This window comes from Sardina pilchardus, chromosome 23 (genome assembly GCF_963854185.1).
Source record: "Sardina pilchardus chromosome 23, fSarPil1.1, whole genome shotgun sequence".
NCBI lineage: Eukaryota > Metazoa > Chordata > Actinopteri > Clupeiformes > Clupeidae > Sardina > Sardina pilchardus.
The window spans coordinates 18,861,886-18,880,193 of record NC_085016.1 but is presented as its reverse complement, the minus strand read 5'-3'; the positions used below and the strand labels follow the sequence as shown (position 1 = coordinate 18,880,193).

General features: G+C 45.2%; 3 protein-coding genes across 3 annotated transcripts; all 3 read left to right on the top strand.

Annotated features, from left to right (window-relative positions):
* The first annotated feature begins 4,585 nt into the window (after positions 1–4,585).
* Positions 4,586–7,794, top strand: LOC134070983 (zona pellucida sperm-binding protein 3-like). Its single transcript, XM_062527541.1, has 9 exons — positions 4,586–5,390; positions 5,504–5,622; positions 5,900–6,003; positions 6,214–6,391; positions 6,486–6,603; positions 7,018–7,109; positions 7,207–7,295; positions 7,440–7,541; positions 7,645–7,794. Exons 1-9 carry the CDS (start codon positions 4,623–4,625, stop codon positions 7,770–7,772), a joined length of 1,698 nt encoding a protein of 565 aa, XP_062383525.1. The 5' UTR covers positions 4,586–4,622; the 3' UTR covers positions 7,773–7,794.
* Positions 7,795–13,143: 5,349 nt separating this feature from the next.
* On the top strand, positions 13,144–15,026 carry LOC134071383 (uncharacterized). The gene is made up of 3 exons (XM_062528073.1): positions 13,144–13,399; positions 13,502–13,527; positions 13,643–15,026. Exons 1-3 carry the CDS (start codon positions 13,202–13,204, stop codon positions 14,985–14,987), a joined length of 1,569 nt encoding a protein of 522 aa, XP_062384057.1. The 5' UTR covers positions 13,144–13,201; the 3' UTR covers positions 14,988–15,026.
* Positions 15,027–16,117: 1,091 nt separating this feature from the next.
* On the top strand, positions 16,118–17,872 carry LOC134071078 (uncharacterized). Its single transcript, XM_062527655.1, has 2 exons — positions 16,118–16,142; positions 16,221–17,872. Exon 2 carries the CDS (start codon positions 16,252–16,254, stop codon positions 17,728–17,730), a length of 1,479 nt encoding a protein of 492 aa, XP_062383639.1. The 5' UTR covers positions 16,118–16,142; positions 16,221–16,251; the 3' UTR covers positions 17,731–17,872.
* Positions 17,873–18,308: the final 436 nt, after the last annotated feature.

Below are 18,308 nucleotides of genomic sequence, written 5' to 3'. Positions count from 1 at the left end.
ACAACCACACACCTCATTCCCCTCGACAGAAGAACCTGAACCGCAGTGAAAACATTTGTCGTCCCGACGGTGGTTCTGCCTCATTCACTCCTCAGTGTGTTTCTGCCCCCCGAAGATTAAAGAAAGGCACCACACAGTTAGTCTTGACGGCGGGGGCGAAGGCGGCGGCAGTGATGTGGGGGGGGGTCGTGTGCAGTGGCCCGCTGAGAAGCTAGATAAATCACGGCGACGACGTGAGGCGACGGCGGTCGGTGCTGATGTGCCTCGGGTTTCGCCGGAAATAACTCAAAAATAAAAAAAGAAGAAGAAGAAGAAGAAGGAGGAAAAAAACACACTGTGCATTATTCAGCACGATGAAATACCTCAATAACACACTCACGCATACAACACACAGCACTCCTCGAAAAATATGGAAGCGGCGTATATTGTTAAAAAAAAAAAAAAAAAAACATTACTCAAAAATACATTTTGTGGATTTAGTATGAGCTGGCTGCCTGGGGGCTGGACCCTGGCCAGACCTCTCCTCGCCCTGGCCCTGCGCACCAGGCTGTGTTGAATGATAATAAACTCCGGCGTAAACCCACCAAGCTGGGACCTCCAGACCGCCATTCGCACACCATTTGCGCTGAAATCTATCTCCCATGTGCTGAAATGGAGCGGGGCCTCAAAGAGCATTTAACAGCATGTTGCATCGGCGGGTCAGCCAAATCTGTGCTTTTCTCTTTTTGCCCCTCTCTCTCTCTCCCCATCTTTCTCTCTCTCTCTCTCTTTCTCTTTCCCACTTTCCATAGTTATTTCTCTCCTTCATGCATATTTTACTTTTTATCCTTCGTGCTGTTCCTTTTCTGGCGTGCCCTTTTTTTTCCCCAATGAAATCAGTCTGGGCTATAAGAAACAGGAGAGCTATGTGGATTATCATTAGAGCAAAGCACCCTCTACATCAACCCATTTGTGCTCACGGCGAAGCTACCGCCAGTGACAACATATCCTGCTGTTCACGTGCTGGGCGCCTGTTTATGTGATCATGTATTCATCTACTGGTGTGTCTGTCACCATAAGCTTACGCATCAGTGCACACACACACACACAGACACACACACACACACACACACACACACACACACACACACACACACACACACACACACACACACACACACACATACACACACACACACACACACAGTAATGACAAGCCATTCGACGGCCGTCTGTTTGAAATGAAAACAGATCTAGTAGCAGGTCAGCCATGGGCACAGACGGTGGACGTTTCCCCCTGGTGGACAAAGGTACCAGATCAGCACGATTGACTTTAATATTGGATGGATTGGGTTTTTCACTGTGTGTGCCTGTGCCTGTGCCTGTGTGTGTGTGTGTGTGTGTGTGTGTGTGTGTGTGTGTGTGTGTGTGTGTGTGTGTGTGTGTGTGTGTGTATGTGGGTGTACAAAAACAACCCAATAAAGTTGAACAGCTGTCATTCTCTGTCTCAGTAACTCGGTGAGTGGGGTGCTACAGGCGCAGCTGGTACTGTAGGGTTTGTATGTGTGTGTGTTTGTGCGTATGTGTGTGCATGTATGTGTGTGTGTGTGTGTGTGTGTGTGCGTGTATGTGTGTATGTGCGTGTGTGTATGTGTGTGTGTGTGTGTGTGTGTGCATGCGTGCGCGTGTGTGTGTGTGTGTGTGTGTGTTGCGGTGGGTCCCTGTTTCCCGTCCTCCCCAGCAGATGGGCCCTGCTTATTGGGAACAGGGGTGCAGACGTCGCCAGCCTCCCTGAAAGCCCCTCCCTCCCCCGAGGGCCCAAATTAGAGTTCCCCGAGAGCCAAATTAGCCTCCATTAACCGAGTTACGCCGAAAATGGAACAAGAGGAAGTGATCGGCAAGGGGTCGACCGGTCCAGGACCCATCCTTTCATTTGCCTGTCTTTGTCTAACTGCTCATCATGCCATTCAATACCAGCCTGAGAGACAGACGCACAATGGATGACTGGACAAAGAAGAAAAGAAATCTTCATCAGAGGCCGCCACAGGCTACATTTCAGCAGGCCTATTATCATAAAGGCTTTATTGCATTACGCTGAATGAATGTGGCACATTTGAAAGCAGTTAGGCCTTGTTGTTGTTTCATTGTTCTGCGGTAATGTGATGGGCTTTCTGTTTCATACGACTGCCCTGCAGATGTCGCGTCCAGATGACAAGAAAATCACTCTCGGCCTCGGCTCTCCAAAAAAGAAAAAAACCCTTCATGAGATTTGAATATTCAAAAGTGACATGAATAGAGTCCCGGTTGCTTCCTGACAGGAGCCAATCTGCTATCGGGTGACCGCAACAAATAATCAGGCCCCCGCTCATTTCCTGTGATCAAATCTCCGCCGCGTCGCGAGGCTCGTGATGAGCGCTAGCTATATACAGTTGTTGATGACAGCATGGCCCTGGGCGACGGCGGCAACAGCATCTCTCTGTGGGCTACTAAACACTTATCAGAGCCGCTACCACCACCACACTGCCTGCAGCTCGCCGAACGGGAGCGGAGTGGCTGCTTGGCTGGCTGGCTGGCGGCTCTGGTGTGAGACCAGGTGTTGCCGTGAGACGGGAGCGAGAACGAGAGAAGAGAGAGTCTGCGTGAGAGAGATAGGTATAAGGAGCGAGAGACAGAGAGAAAGAGAGAGATAGAGAGATAGAGAGAGGGAGATGAAAGGATAGAAGGAGGGAGCACACTCTTCCACATTACCTCACCGCTCCAGCTGTGCCGTAAACAGTCTCAGCAGAATCCAGGCGTGTGGCTTTAGTGTTCGCCGGTGGTGCTGATGTCTGTGTGTGATGTGCAGTCGCACCTCCACAGGGCAGCAGCTGTCACTTCACACTCGCAAGGTGTAGCTGGTGACCTGCTGCTGGCATCCCCGGGTGACATTAATATCTTTGAAATTGAGAAATAAGTGGAAAAGAGAAACATTTGTTTCATGATGATTAGCAATGCAATCACACAGACAAATCACAAACCATTCAAATGTGTTGCATATTATGGATAGTGATGGTACTGTATCTAATAGAAATAATGAAATACATCCTCTGAGAGATTAGTACAGTATATCAGTTCTAGTTTTTGCTCACTGAGAATGTATGTTCAAGAAATGCACTTGCCAAAATCTATCTATATCTATGAGTGCTGACTGTTGTCCACTCCAACAATTACTATAGTGTCCGAGGCCATGATTAGATCACAGTGATTGGTAAAGAAATTGGCTTTCTTTTCAGGAACGTGGCATCAATTTAATTTTATTTATTCTTCAATCAAATATAGTCAATCTATATGCGTTTTTAAGTGGAGCAGAAGATCTGCAGAAATGAAACATTTGAAAAACAAAACAAAGTTATTAAACCAGTAGCCCTCCAGCTCCAATAGGAAAAACATATGCACCTCAACATTATATATTATTCTTGTCATCTACAATGTAACTGTAAATCACACAAACGCTAAAAAAAGTTCTCAGTGATCTCTCACTGCAGCACTAGTGAAGAAAACCGATTTGCAAAGCATCCTGGGGGGCATATTGTGCCTGTTGTCCCAGTCAATGGCATCTGACAGAACATTAATCAGACCACATATCAAGCCCACCTGCTTCAGGCTGGGTGCCTTCTGGAGCTCCAGGCAGCAGCTCGGACCACCCCATTCATCTGCTCAGAGAGCATGGAGTCCTGCTCTAATAAAACATCTGAGTGAGTAGCAATGTTTAGCGTGGACACATCATAAGATGGGAACAAAACACATGATGCCTGTGTGTGTGTGTGTGTGTGTGTGTGTGTGTGGGAGGGGCATTTTGCACATGTGTGTGTGTGTGTGTGTGTGTGTGTGTGTGTGGGTGCACACATGTGAGTGGGTGCGCACATGTGAATGGGAAGTGCTTAGTGTGTGTGTGTGTGTGTGTCTGTGTCTGGGTGTGTGCATGTATAGCAGTGTGTTTTGCTCTTGGTAGGGGAGAAAAACTGAGATTTTATCTTGTTTGTCTTTCGGTCTCCGAGGTCTTGTCCATTTCAGTTACAGTGCCTTTCTGAAATATAAACAGTAAAACACAGAGATGTGATCCGTGCGAATGTGCAGTGAGCAGTTCTGTGTGGATTAAGATCCTATCTTCTATTTGTCTTACGATCTCTGTGACATTCTATTTTGTTATAATCAGAAAAAGATTACAAAAAAAAAGTCTGATGAAAAGCAACAAAGAAATAACAGTGTGGAGATATGTGCGCGGAATCGAAGGAGCTTGAACTGTACAAGAAAAAAAACAAACACCAGAGCTTACATGCACATTTGTGTGGCGGCATGAAATAAAACACAACACGACAAAATAAATGTCAACAATGCTGAAATGATAACGTTACAACATCCCAGTGAAAACATTTTGCTGAAATAGCAGATGGAATAGATAATAGATTGCCTTCAGTCTCCATATTATCCATTCAGGCCCAACAATAGTGGGAATATGGCTTCTCTGGTTAGCATGAGAAGCTGCCTGAGTTGAACTGACACAGGTGCATCATCATTGGGTTAATACTGTGGGAGGAGCCAAGAATGGTTTGGATCAATTAAGGAAGAGGACCCTGCACCAACTCTCTCTTCCAAAACTGATCATGGCTGTGCAGATATTTCCCAATGTGTGTGTGGCGTTTGTCTCTCTTGGACTGGTGTGCGATGCGCAGCACTGGAACATGCCCCTGCTGCTACGAGGGCTCAATGATAAGCCTCCTACACTGCCCGAGCTGGGCCAAGTTATGTTAGAAACTAATGAGCTGGAAGTCAACGGACCCGTTCAGAATCTCTCCTCACTCTCACCTGAGCCACAGCAGCTCGGGACCAATATGGTGCAGTCCGCCAAGCCTGCACAACTTCTGCCCAGAGGATATCAACCAATTCTGTTCCAGCCTGAACCCATGAGAACAGCTCAAGGCTCAAACGCTCTGGAACCCGAGAAGCCAGCTCTAGCACAAGGACCTTTAGAACATTTTCGAGCTTCTAAACCAGGTAAACTCAGGGAACATTCTATGCCCCAGAGGACCGTCATAGAACCCTCACCAGACTCTGTGAAAAGAGAGATGGTTGAAACTAGCCGAGGCCATCACTCGTTTGTTTTCAGGAACCCTTCACATGGCCCAGTTAATGTGGAGTCTCAGAAGGCCCCAGGCTTTGAGCTTCGGGAGCCAGAACCTATCCAGACAGTTGCAGTGGAATGCAGAGAGTCATCAGTTCAAGTTCGAGTGCACCAAGAACTTCTATGGAACGGTCAGCTAATCGAGCCCACTGACCTCACGATGGGAGGCTGCCACGCAGAGGGCTACGACGATGAGGCTCGGGTCCTCTTCTTTGAGTCGGAGCTCCAGAGATGTGGCAGTAAAATCACGGTGGGATGCTTCCGCTGCTGACACAATGTGTGAGAATGACCTGTTTTGTCACAGGCTGTTTTGCCATTTTATGTTTGATATTGCTGAAGTCAAACTAATAACTATATCTACAGATGACTAAGGACAAAATCATTTATACCTTCACTCTGGTCTACAATCCAAGTCCACTGCCAGGCACTTCTATTGTCAGAACCAATGAGGCCACAGTTGATGTAGAGTGCATCTATCCCAGGTAAGGGAGAATTTACTGTGCTGTGTCAGTATCTTTATACTTTTAGTCATGAAACAGAGGAAACACTTTACTCTCTTTGGATTACACCCTTGGCCCTCAGGACACCATAGTTTGTTTTGATGTGCATGTAAAATCTATAAGCAATAGATAAAAATAAATGAATAATAATAATAAGCAAATGTACGCCAATGAAAGAAAAAGCATGTACCCCTATATGTGTATGCACTGTACCAGCAGATAAACATTGAAGCCTGTGTGAACTGTACTGTACCTGCAGGAAACACAATGTTAGCAGCAGTGCTTTGAAGCCCACATGGATGCCTTATGCTTCTACCAAAGAGACCGAGGAGGTTTTGATCTTCTCTCTTCATCTAATGACTGGTATAGAAAGACTCCTCACTTTGCCTTCAAATGCATCTCTTGATTATATTTTTGAAAACATGATGTAGTCTTTTTTGTCCCTCTGTACTGCCTGAACAACAGTCCTGGCCCAAACTACAAAAACGTTTAGCTTTGCTGACATTACACTCATGGTAACACATATTGGTTGAGGAACATTTTCTAGTGATGATGTAAAATGTTGCTCTGCAGATGATTGGAAGTTTGAGAGGCCCTCCGATATCTACTTCCTGGGTGATGTCATGAATGTGGAAGCATCTGTTCAGCAGGCCCACCATGAGCCTCTGCGGGTGTTTGCGGACAGCTGTGTGGCCACCGCGGGCCCGGACATAAACGCTCTCCCAAGATACTCGTTCATAGAGAACCATGGGTCAGTATATGGATGGATGACCCCTGTCTTAAGCGGTTGTGTAAAGAGAATCCATCTACTGTGAAGCTCAAATGTGATCTATGGCTTTCCTCAGATGCTTCACTGATGCCCGGGAGACCGGATCTAACGCTCAGTACATGCAGAGGGTTCAGGACAACAAGCTGCGATTTCAACTGAGAGCCTTTAAGTTCCTTCAGCAGGATACAAATTCTGTGAGTAAAAGATGATTCAGAAAATGACTCATCGGTCTGACTCAGCTAATGTTAGCTAATACTGTGGACACTGTTGAGTGGAAGGATAGCTACAGCATCAGATTTGAGGCTAGGGTAAAGGCTGGTTCCGATTACGGTAAGGGGCTGTTGACCATTTGGAAATGGTGCTTAGTTAACCATAATGGTAATCGTGTTTTGTATTTCTTAAAATAAAAAAAGAGCATCACTGGATGGACTCGGAAAATAGTCTTACCAATCATCTTGCTGCTCACACATTCAGGTGTCATGTGCACCTCTGAGACCCAACTTCAATTTTTCTTGAAATCTAAAACCAAGGACATAAATAACTGAATAATACATTATTCTCTGTAATTATTATAACTCTGTAATGTTTCATTCATGTTTGACTGGCAGATCTACATTACCTGTCATCTCAAGGCCACCTTAGCCTCCACACCAACTGACTCTGCACACAAAGGCTGCTCCTTTTCAGCTGGGAGGAACAGGTTAGTCAGAAGACATCCTATAGAGATTAACTATCTGCTTTTTAAGATGTTGACACATCATTGTCATCATCATACCCTTAAATCCATCCCTCCACAGCTGGCTGTCTGCTGATGACGGGGATGAGGTGTGCAGCTGCTGTGACTCGAGCTGTGCTGTGAGAAAAGCCAGAAGCCTCACGTCTGATGGTATCATAGCCTGCTCATCCTCCTGTTGTTGCTAACGCCAGCAACCACTAGCAGTGGTGCAAACAGATTGCTTGTGTAAATCCTGTTTGCTTTCTAAAAGCACACCACTGCAAATTCATTTTTTTCCCCCTTCTTAACCTGCAGGTTTAACGCTTCAAGGCAAAGCCGCCCTGGGTCCCATCACTATGCGAGACAGGCCTGCTCAGGAGAGGCTGGAAGCTTCACCTGAAATCCAAGAATCATCACGTAAGATCAGTAGACCTCTTGTATTTTGTATTTGGTTTTTAGTGTTAACATGTGCTAGAACCTCTACTATGTCTCAAATCATTACCCCCCATGTTCTGTCCAGATTTCTCCGTTGAAGAGATGGTTTTTGGTGGGATCATTGCGGCAGCTGTAGTGGTGTCCTTAATGGCCCTGGGAAGCATCTTGTACAGAAGGCTTCACAAACCGACAGTCCCATGTGAAGACACCTAATAATAATAAAAAAAAATTCAATCACTCACTTTGAGTTGGTGACTCGTTTTTCTTCCATGCTGGATGATTACAATGCCTACCCGTCCCTACAGTCATGTTTTTTTTTTTTTTTTCTTAGATGGTTAAAGGGTACAAACATTAAAAAAATAATCTTTTACATGTAATGGGGTTCAACATGGCTATTACATCTCCATGGTTGGATGAACCTCACGCTAAATGGTGTTCACCGAGCACAAGGCCATCTGCAATTCATCTTGTGTTGGGGGAAGAAGAAGAAACTCAGACAGGGCCTTCCAACAGCAGGAGACTTGATTGGAAAATATGGAACAGCACCTGCCTTAAAGCACAGTTTTCACTGCCCATGAACTCTGAAGCTGTAAATGAAGAGCTTTCCTCAACTATAAAGGGATGATAATAAATAAATAAATAAATAAAAACATTTTACTGCTTGTAGCGAGGCTTCGGGCCATAACAGATAGTGCCTCCTCTGTGATATCAAGAGCATGACGAGCCACGGCACATGAACCAGGGAAGAAAAATAGATGTAATTAAAAAGGCCATAAAAACGACACCAGCGGTGCTTCATTCGAGGAGAGTGTGCGACACCGCTGTTTAATAGGCTGGAGGCTTCCAGCGGCAACAACCCCACCAGCCCCCGCCACCAGCAGCCCACTGGGGTCGCAAAACATATGTTTAATGGTGCGCCAGTATTCCACCACGCCGCAACCCCTCCTGAATTTAAAAATCCAGAGTCTGTACGCTTTTTTCCTTCTTCTTCTTTTCTTTATTTTTTCCCCCCTCAACCCGAGATGGAGTGCAGGCTGAATTGAAGAGAACAGAATGAAAACAGTGCAGAGGTGAAGGCTCATGTTTTTCTTTTTTTTATGTGTCGAATAATGGACATGAAAATGGTGGGAAAAGCGAGCGGGCTCGGTACTTGGATATGCCCCGACTCGCGTTTCACACAGTTGTTTGTCTCTGGCTCGGAATACAGTGTGCTGTGATGGTCTGAATAAGCATGGCTCATTTTTTTCCTGGGTATTTAGCAAACTCAAGAATGTTGCCATACGTGTTCTACGCGTATGTGGAGTGGCTATCAGGCATCTCTATCTTTGGGGCGAAGGAATTGTTTGAATTGGCCGAGGGTTGAGAGAGAGGAGAGAGAGAAACGCAAGCGCAGATCGTGGGCAGAGATTCATGCTTTGTTTTCTCTGGCTGAAATAACACCTGAAAGAAAGACAATAAACAAGCCGGAGCGATGTATAATTCAACGCGGCGACTCTGAACTGCAACAATAACACCTTCTCTCGCTCATATCACTTCCCCCTTGTGTTCCTGCATCTGTCTCTCCCAAGCTCTGAGCAAATATATGCTTTCCACTCAGATTGCCATGGTTCTGGTCTCCACACCCAAGTACACTTGGACCAAACCTCAGAAGAACTTTTTTCATACCAAAGTTTCTGGCTCAAACTTAAAATGGTATGTCTTGCTCAATGATTTTTTGCACATGTCAATCAAAGTACATTCACAGCAAAAGGTGAGAGGTGGTGTTTTTTGCTGGCCTCTTGAAACAATAGTCTTCACCATCTCACGAGCATATGATCCAATGGTAATGCAAGAGCCTGGATATGATACAGAGGGGCAGTGATTTGCCTCCCTCCACTATAAACTTCAAAAGCTTGTCGGACAGAGGAGGACACGCGAGATCAAGGCTCACCCTCAGACAGACGGTTGCAATTTTGCCAAGTGCTCTCGGGGCCAGTCACGGCAACACGGTTAAGAGGCCAGGCCTATACGAGCCACGGATACTTCCTCTCCCCTATTTCAAGGCTGTCCGTTTGATGTGTAGTGAAGTACCTTAAATCTCCATCCCGCCTAATCCGAGGCTCCGGCTTCAGAAAGGGGATTGAGTGGCACTTTATATTTCCTGCTTCTGATTCCAGGAGGGGGGGTGGGGGGTGTAAAACAAGAATGTTTCGCAGGAAAATTGAACTCACAAATTGTCACAGGTCTGCTTTTGCCAAGTGACCATATACTTCCCCCCCCTTCCAAGTTTGTGAGCATCTGTTGATGTTATTGGTCATAGTGTCCTCTAAGTTCTGCACTCCTCAACACAAAAGGATGAAGGAGAATGCAGAAGCGGCTTTGCAGAGACTAAATGCCCCCTGTCAAAGATGGAGACGACTCCTGTCAGAACTCCTAATTACCCCCCTTAATTAAGATCCTGGCCAACAAAAAAAAAGCTTGATAATAGAGGAAGTGATTTAATTACTCTAGTCGTGCAGCCCTTGGTTCCAGACACTCAGGAAACAATTAAATCCCTCTTAACCTCCGTAATGGCTTTCAGAGAGTCTGGACCAGTCTGATTTACTCTATTAATAACACATAGATTATGAGTGATCGCCAACCAGTCTCATTGAGGCAAAAATATGTTAATGGATTTAGGAAATGATGCCCCTAACAATTTGCTTAGAAAGAAAGAAAACAATCTAATACAATATACGCATGTTAATGCTGACAGGAATGATCTCATTAGTTTGTCATCTAACCATCTAATGCTTTGGGGAAAAGACAGTGGCAGTTCCTATCAGAGGCTTTCATTGTGCTGAACTAATCAAAATGTCAGATGATGCATCAATGAAAAGTATCAATGAAAAGTCTATGTGGCTGTTTTCTGTGAGAGAGGGATTTCCTTTTTTTGCCTGCATGTGTGGCTATCAGTCTTTCCACTGGTCTGTTGTCTGGTCACTTCCTGATTGAAGGGCCCAATCTTCTTCCTGAGGGACACAGGAAGAGGCATGCGGACTGACCTTTGACCTAGAAAATGAGAGCCATTGATCACCTCACGCAGAGCATACACACCCACGACCACACACGGACCCGGTGGACAGGACACACACATATATGCTGACACAGGCTGGCACAGATACACAGATACATACTCACGCACGCACACACGCACACACGCACACACGCACACACGCACGCACGCACGCACGCACGCACACCGTGTGATCACTGTATACTAAAAGCCGCTAAAGATCACTGTTTACTTCTGTACTCAAAAAATAATTATATTCTCATATCCTCCTGAAATTGCTTGGAATCACACATATACCACAAAAAAAGACATTCATCTCACCCAGCTCACCACTGCAAAAACAACATAAACATCTAACATGTTCCAACATACACTGGACCAAAGGTACAGATACTGTTGTACAGATGTCTTCCTGATTCCCGGGTTTTCGTTAAAGGCCAAGTCAACAGTGTGACTGCTCTGAAGTCAGTTATCTAAATGAAAGAGATGCCTTACAAATAAACCATGGACCCTAGGAACTGTGTACACAATGATGGTTGATATAGATACCACGCAATGTTTAAAGTGGACTGTTCTTTCATTCCTCCTTCCTTGCCCTTCCACGGTAAGCAATTCTGGTTTTGGTTTCCCAGCAAACCTGGCACTGTGCCTAAGAAGCTGGCTGGACAGGAGGCCCATCACCAACACAACAAAAGCAGTTGTTTGCTCCATGTTCAATGTAGCTTTGGCAGCACTTTGGACATAAAAACTAGGGTTGGCAAACTATTTACACTGACCCGTAATGTGTGCCACTGTAAACACAACTGTTCATTCAAACTTACATCGGGCAGGGCTCAGATGGGAAAGTCTGGGGCGTTCGTCTTGCTTAAGCCAGTGTTCTGTTTTACCAGGATGATGAATAATGTTCTACAAATAGGCGCTTATATACATCATGCTAAAATAGCGCAATTTGTCATCTCAGTTAGAGAGAGAGTATAAAGATGTTTGTGTATGTGATGTGGGAGCTCTGTCTGTGTGCATTTGTTCATCTGTCTGTGTGTGTGTGTGTGTGTGTGTGTGTGCATTTTGTGTGTATTTGTGTGCGTGCGTGTGTGTGTGTGTGTGTGTATTTTGCGTGTGTGTGTGTGTGCATTTTGTGTGTATTTGTGTGCGTGCGTGCGTGTGCGTGTGTGTGTGTGTGTGTGTGTATTTTGCGCGTGTGTGTGTGTGTGTGTGTGTGTGTGTGCGTAGGGGGGTCAAAATTAGCACCCTAACATGAAAACAGGATCTGGGAAATGTAGGGCTCTCTGTCCCATGGGGGCCCCAAAATGTGTCTGTGCCCTACATTAATGTTTGCATTCAGTCGTGTGTTTGTCCACGTCCTGTGGAGCGTGACCTGAAATCCTGACTGGCATGTGGACACCACATCAGCACGCCATTAAAATGTATTCATCTCCACACTAATGCTGCCAAAAGCACTGCCTGAAAAAATAAAGGCTACGCTTGCGTTTGAAAACGCGACGAGACAAGTGCTCCCTTTGGATTTGCGAGCAGTGAAAGCTGTCAGCACCTTTCTTCCATTCCACTGCGCAGCGACAGTATATCACATATGGGATTTATAATATCCTGGTCTATCAAGTAGGATCGCAACCACGACTTTGAGCTTAGGTCATGAAGTGAGTCTGTTTTTGGGTTAAATCTACAGAAAGAAGAGAGGCTTCCTGTCTGTCTGTCAACAGCCTATAAAACTGGCTTCCTGCTTGCTTCAGGTATGAAAACAGGATTTACCCCCCCTACTAATGAAAGGTCTAGGCCTACTACTGTACAAATCTATCAACTTCTCCTCACAATATCACGCGTGAGATTCAGCAAAATTACTTTTAAAGTTCCATGGGTGAGAATATGACCCAACACACCCACGAAAACACAGTGTGTCTGCTTAAACAGACCTAGAGTGCACATAAATAAATGCAGCTTACAGCACCGCCCTGGCCTGCAAAGTCTGCCAGCGTTCATGTCTGGTTCCAAACGTGCGCACTCAAACCCACTGTGCACTCAAAAGGAGGCGCAATATAGAGGAGCAACACTGCCCTCTGCAGATCAACATAAAAAAGAGCAGGCATACAATAGTGGATCATTTGGAATCTGTGTAGCCAGCATCTACCAGTCCTATGGGCTATTTAATCGTGATATATAGGCTAATGTAGAGCTAGTGGGCTTATGCATTTCTATCACAGTTATGTTATGTTTCTTAGCAGACGCCTTTGTCCAAATCGAATCACTATCACTATTGATTTGAACAAGTCTCAAGTGTGGCACACTGGCAGTGATCAAGCAAACATGTTTTGTCTTTGATTTATCGTGAAATCACTCACTAAAAGTGTCCCTACAAGTTCCCACGGTAATTTTAATACATTTTATGAAGTTGCTAAACGGTTATCATGGACCTAGGCGATATAGAACCTGCGCGTGAGTGACGTAGCTGCGGGTATCAGCAAATTGTTGTCGTCATAAAGACTTCAATATTATTAGATGCGCGTGTCTAATAGCCTGATCAGACGGGGCATCACCCAGACGTGTGTCGAAGACCTACTGGTGGTCCTAGAGGAGGTTCGGTGGACATCCGGACATGTTCAACTGGCTCGTGGCTATTTTCAACTGGCTCGGTGCCATGTTCAATCTTTTTAACTTCCTTGGCTCTGAGCCCCCTCCACCGTCGAACATGGATATTGGCTTTCAGGCTCTTCAAAATCATATGGGCACTCTACTTCTTCTATTTATATACATGATTATGCACGTTGGTACAAATTATCTAGTATTTTTAAAGGTAAGATAACTTACCAACTAGGCCTACAACATCACCTTAAATTAACCTTTGATTATTTTTTTAAAAGATTGCCATGTCATTTTGTTATTTCTATTTGTGCAGGATGACACCCTTGATATCATGATCTTGTAAGTAGGCTATTAGTTTAAACACAGACAAGTTAACGTCATAATAATAATAATAATAATAATAATACATTGTTTAGTATCAAGCCATTAATATGGAAAACATTTATTTATACAGAGATCTCTTAAAGAAATGGGCTGAAGGCAATTCTATGGACAGCAGTGAGTGCACCCTCAGACTCGTCTTCTGTCACCTGAGTCGGATAGAACACTTACTGGAGACTGACTACTCCTCCGAGGATTCATCAGACCCCACCTGTGCTGGGTCTTGCCATGAGCTGACCACCTCCTGCAGAGGTGAGGAGACCAAAGGCATGGAGGATGGATATCTGAGCAACACCGGCAATAATCAAAACTCAGGTGAACTGAAGATCTCTTTTTGGACACAGCCACCTATGGATCATGCACCATGCAGTGAGCCCATGGGTGACAGGGAGCCCTTGGGAACATCTTCCGCTGGTAAGAAGACCAGCCAAGAGCAATTGCCGGGACCTCAGGCAGTCAGTATGCCATGCTGTGAGAGTCACATCAAAAACACCGTTGCTCACAAGCGCTGGAGACGGGCCTTCTTAATGATCCAAATAGTGAGGATGCTGGCTGCCAGCATACCGGCAAGGCTTAAACCACCAACGTCAGCTTCCTCTCAAGCTAAGGCCAAGACTGTGACAACAACCCTCTGGTCCCCTCTTTTCTTTACGCAGAAACTCAAAACCGTCTCAGAGAGCAAGGCAGCAAATTCTGACCGTCCACCCATACTGATGGTCTCCCAGGCCTTCAGACCCCCCTTTGTTACCGAGAGGGTCTGGCAGAAGCTGGAGGCTCACATGCGCCGCAAGACCAGTCAGCGTCTGTGGGGCTTTCCTAATCTGGTCGTCAAGTATGTGGGAGACCATGTGGTCCAGTTGCCCGCCGGCGACGGCAGACCTGTGCGGAATGCTGTAAAGTCTTGGAACCCCGAGGCGCAAAAAGGCCTGTGCTTGGTGAGGGGAAGCGAAGTCTCAGAGAAATTACAGCACCTGTCAAAACCCACCAGGAAGGAGCAAGCTGCTGTGCTGGAGTGTCACAAGCAGCTTGCCGAACACCCCGAGATCCTGAGTGCAGCCTGTCGTCCATCCGTTGCTCTGGATGGTGTGTTGGGGGAGGTGACGTCACTCAAGAGGAGGCTTGAAAACAAACTCAGGAGGAAATTCTTGGAGGTGAAACTCTGCACAATTCCAGGGAAGGTGCTGCAGTCATACCACGCAGCGCCCTACGTTGCTAAAGCCCAAAAGGCCCGTCCAGCTTTCACACAGCAGAGGGCTCCATGCAAACTAAAACAGAGAGTCACAGAGACACTACCTTTCATGTGTCAGGAAGATCTGAACCGCATAGAGCTCAACCTGCAACTAAAGAGCTCCGAACACCAGCAGGGGAAATCAACATATTACACCCTCTCTCTAGAAAAAATGAGAAGATTAAACTAGATAAATATTGCAATAAATAAACATTTTCATTGAAGCATATCTCATGTTTGTTTATACTTTTTTATTTTTTATTTCATCTTGTCAAGGTTGGCTAAATCAAGGTATTAAGTGATTATGATCATTCATATATACTAATATTCCTACAAATAATAGGATTAATAAGCAAAGCATAATATAGCTTGTCATTAATCTATATCTAAATGTAAGTAGGCCTATTGGCCTAGGAAATATATAGGCTATTTTGTTTACATAGCCAATAGTTTTCTTGGAGTAGGCTAATCTTAAATTATGGTCTCTAGAACTATTTGATAGAATTACCAGCATAGAATAAACTCTGATGTTTTAATTGACAGAGTCATTCTGTCAAACTATCAGCACAATGAACGATCCTATTCGGATCGTAAAATAAAGCTTCATTAGGTAGGCCGACTCGAAGCATCGTAGCCTATTCCTGTAGGCCTAATCAACGTGTAAAGAAAACAGTAGGCCTACGTCAGTGAGTGCACACGTAGCCTGTATATTTCACCGATGCTGGACATTTAGACCAAAGACCATAGAGCGCTACGCTCTATAATCTTTGATTTAGACAGATCAGGTCGTCACCCCAACCTTACAATAAGCATGTGTTTTACTATTTACCAGGTTAGTCCTACTCATATTATGAGCTATTTAATTTTGTGTTGCCCTCACTGAAACCGATCTGACTGCATGTCATAAAAGCAATACTGATGACGACCAATTAGAACGTTCTGACAACACGCGCACCATCGTTCCTTGCTTCTCCTTGCCATAATCACTTCTGGAACAGCTACAGTTTTGATGTGTTTGACCAATCCGACCACCATATAGGGTGGATACTCGGAAATGTTAAACACAAATTTCAGATTTCGTGTCCCCAAGAATATAGGGACATTTCCTGAATTTGTTGTTGAGAAAAGATTTGGACTAACCCCATATGATAATGTTCATATAGTGCTAGCTGTATTTTGCTGCTATATACTCTGGAGACTTCTTGGATCCTGGGGAATCCTGTGTGAGGTAAGGAAAACAAGATGTGACCTGCCACTTATTTGAGTACTTTGAGGTTGGTTCTGTTTTCAAATAGTGCGCATTACCTATTATTTTCCTCTTACAGGATGGATCAGAGCCCTTCAGGTAAATTCCTACAAGTTAAACACATGTTTCTCCCAGTCCAGTTGTGCTGTTCTGTAAATATTTTTCCCCTCTTTCCAGGCAGCCTAGACATTATGGCAGTATCCATTACATGGATGCCATTCTCACTTTCTACATGAGGATTATACAGCGACTGGAAAAGTATGAGGTGCAACTCAAACAGTGTCGCCTCCAACACTCGTCATCATCTGATTTGTCCACATCGTATTATGAGCTGTCCCTTTCGGGGTACAGCAGTCGATCCACCTCACAGAAGAGTGGCAGTTGTAGACAGTGCGGCTCCAGCATCCACTCAGGAAGTAGGAGACCCAGTCCTCGGCAACTACACCGACAACGAAGCAAGACCAGCTTTCACGGAGCCAGTCCTCACCATGCTCCCAACGAATTAAGGAATTCTTCTGCTTTATTGGCCTTAGAGTATCTATCTTGCAGCCAGCCAACTCATCCACATGGGAGGCCATTTAACTTAGACCCAAGAATGTCATCTCCAGAGGCAGCATCCAGCAAAAATGAGCAGACTGAAAGTTCTGCAGCTGAGACTGTAACCAGACGAGCCACTTCAACACTCCCCCAAGTCAAACTCCAAAGGAAATCTCCCCGCAGGCGTTGGAAGTTTGCCATTTTGGTAATCCAGATAGTGAGGATGTTGCTTCCCAGGAGGCTGAAATATGCCCAGAAAGCATCCAGAGTAAAAACCACAACAGAGGACCAGACAACAGCCTCCATTCTGCCATCTGCTGTCCCCCAGCCGACCATCAAGTCATCCCCTGAAATGACCAAAGTATCCGTAAACTCCCAGGTGCTCTTACAGAAGCTGGAATTCCACTTGCATCGTAAGCTGAGCGAGCAACTCTGGGGGTTTCCCGAGCTGGTTGTCAAGTATGTCGGCGAGCAGATTGTTCGTCGGCGTTTGTCCAACAGCACAGGTGACGCGAGAACGGCTCAAGGTGAGGGTAAGGCCGAAGTCAGCAGGGAGCTGCCCGGTAACTGGCAGAAGATACAGAACAGGTATCTGATGAACCTCAAGGAACCGGATGGGCCCAAACCCAAGCCAATCTTCCATCTGGCAGAACACCCAGATATCCTTAAGAACCCGGAGACTCCATACAAAGCTCAACAGCATGATCGCCTGGGAAAGAGAATGGTTACAGAAAGTGAGTGTAGCCTGAGTATGAAGCATGAGACAAAACTGGACACGAAACAGCTGGACATCAGCGGCAGACGTAGGCTGGCCAACCGCCGCACCTTCCACAAACCGTCTGGTCCCTCTCACCTCATGTCCAACTCTGTAATCATCTCCAAACGGGCGACTCAGGACGACTCTGTGAAGAAGGGGCCTCCTCTCAAAGGAGGGCCAGCCATGACATTCCTAAGTCAGCTCAGCCTGAACCGGCTAGAGCAGAACTTGACGCAGAAGCGTGAGGCTCACCTGCAGGGGAAGCAGACTCCCTACAGCCTTTCTGTGGCAAAGATGGCCACCGCCACAGCCCAAGATAACTTCTGCAACGTTCTCCTGAAGAAGAAAAAGGGACAAACCACTGCTTTATGGTGCTTAAGCACACCACCCTGAAAGAGTTAACGGACTGGGCCATAGCATTATTTCCTGTTTTTGCTCTAAGCTCTTATGCATGGACATAAGAACACACATATTCCATACACATACACCACATGCACCATAATCAATATATTAAAGCCATTTTGTTTTGTTTAAAAGTAATAAAGATGTTAAATTATATCCTGTGATTGTGGTCTCAAATGTATCATCAGTAGAGTTGTCCAGCTTGTGCAATGAACATTAAAAAGCTGAGTAAGTAAATAACGTTACAAATATATTAATATGGAGGGAAAATACTTGTGAGTAAGTTATTAGTGAAAAACACCACCACCACTGATATGTTTTTGTTTAAAGGTTTATTAAGACTGAAGTGATCATGAAGTCCACCACGGCCTCTGTGCAGATGTTTTCTTTTTTTTTTTTTTAATTTCAGTTTCAGTACCTAAACAGAGTTAAGTATGTGGCTAAATGGAGTTAAATATATGACCTTTTCTTAACCTTTCTGTGCGTGGCAGGGATCATATCAAGTGAGATATTATGGGGGCATCACTGCTGAGGCTAGAAGGAGTGGATAGTTGCTGACACTGTTCAAA

What these genes read in the sequence shown, in the direction of transcription:
- LOC134070983 (XM_062527541.1), top strand. Translation starts at nt 4,623, where the DNA reads ATGGCTGTGCAGATATTTCCCAATGTGTGTGTGGCGTTTGTCTCTCTT. An exon ending in TTTTCAGCTGGGAGGAACAG is followed by an intron (nt 7,110 to 7,206) that starts GTTAGTCAGAAG and finishes ATCCCTCCACAG; the next exon opens with CTGGCTGTCTGCTGATGACG. An exon ending in CAGAAGCCTCACGTCTGATG is followed by an intron (nt 7,296 to 7,439) that starts GTATCATAGCCT and finishes CTTAACCTGCAG; the next exon opens with GTTTAACGCTTCAAGGCAAA.
- LOC134071383 (XM_062528073.1), top strand. Translation starts at nt 13,202, where the DNA reads ATGTTCAACTGGCTCGTGGCTATTTTCAACTGGCTCGGTGCCATGTTC. An exon ending in ATTATCTAGTATTTTTAAAG is followed by an intron (nt 13,400 to 13,501) that starts GTAAGATAACTT and finishes CTATTTGTGCAG; the next exon opens with GATGACACCCTTGATATCAT. An exon ending in ACCCTTGATATCATGATCTT is followed by an intron (nt 13,528 to 13,642) that starts GTAAGTAGGCTA and finishes TTATTTATACAG; the next exon opens with AGATCTCTTAAAGAAATGGG.
- LOC134071078 (XM_062527655.1), top strand. Translation starts at nt 16,252, where the DNA reads ATGGATGCCATTCTCACTTTCTACATGAGGATTATACAGCGACTGGAA.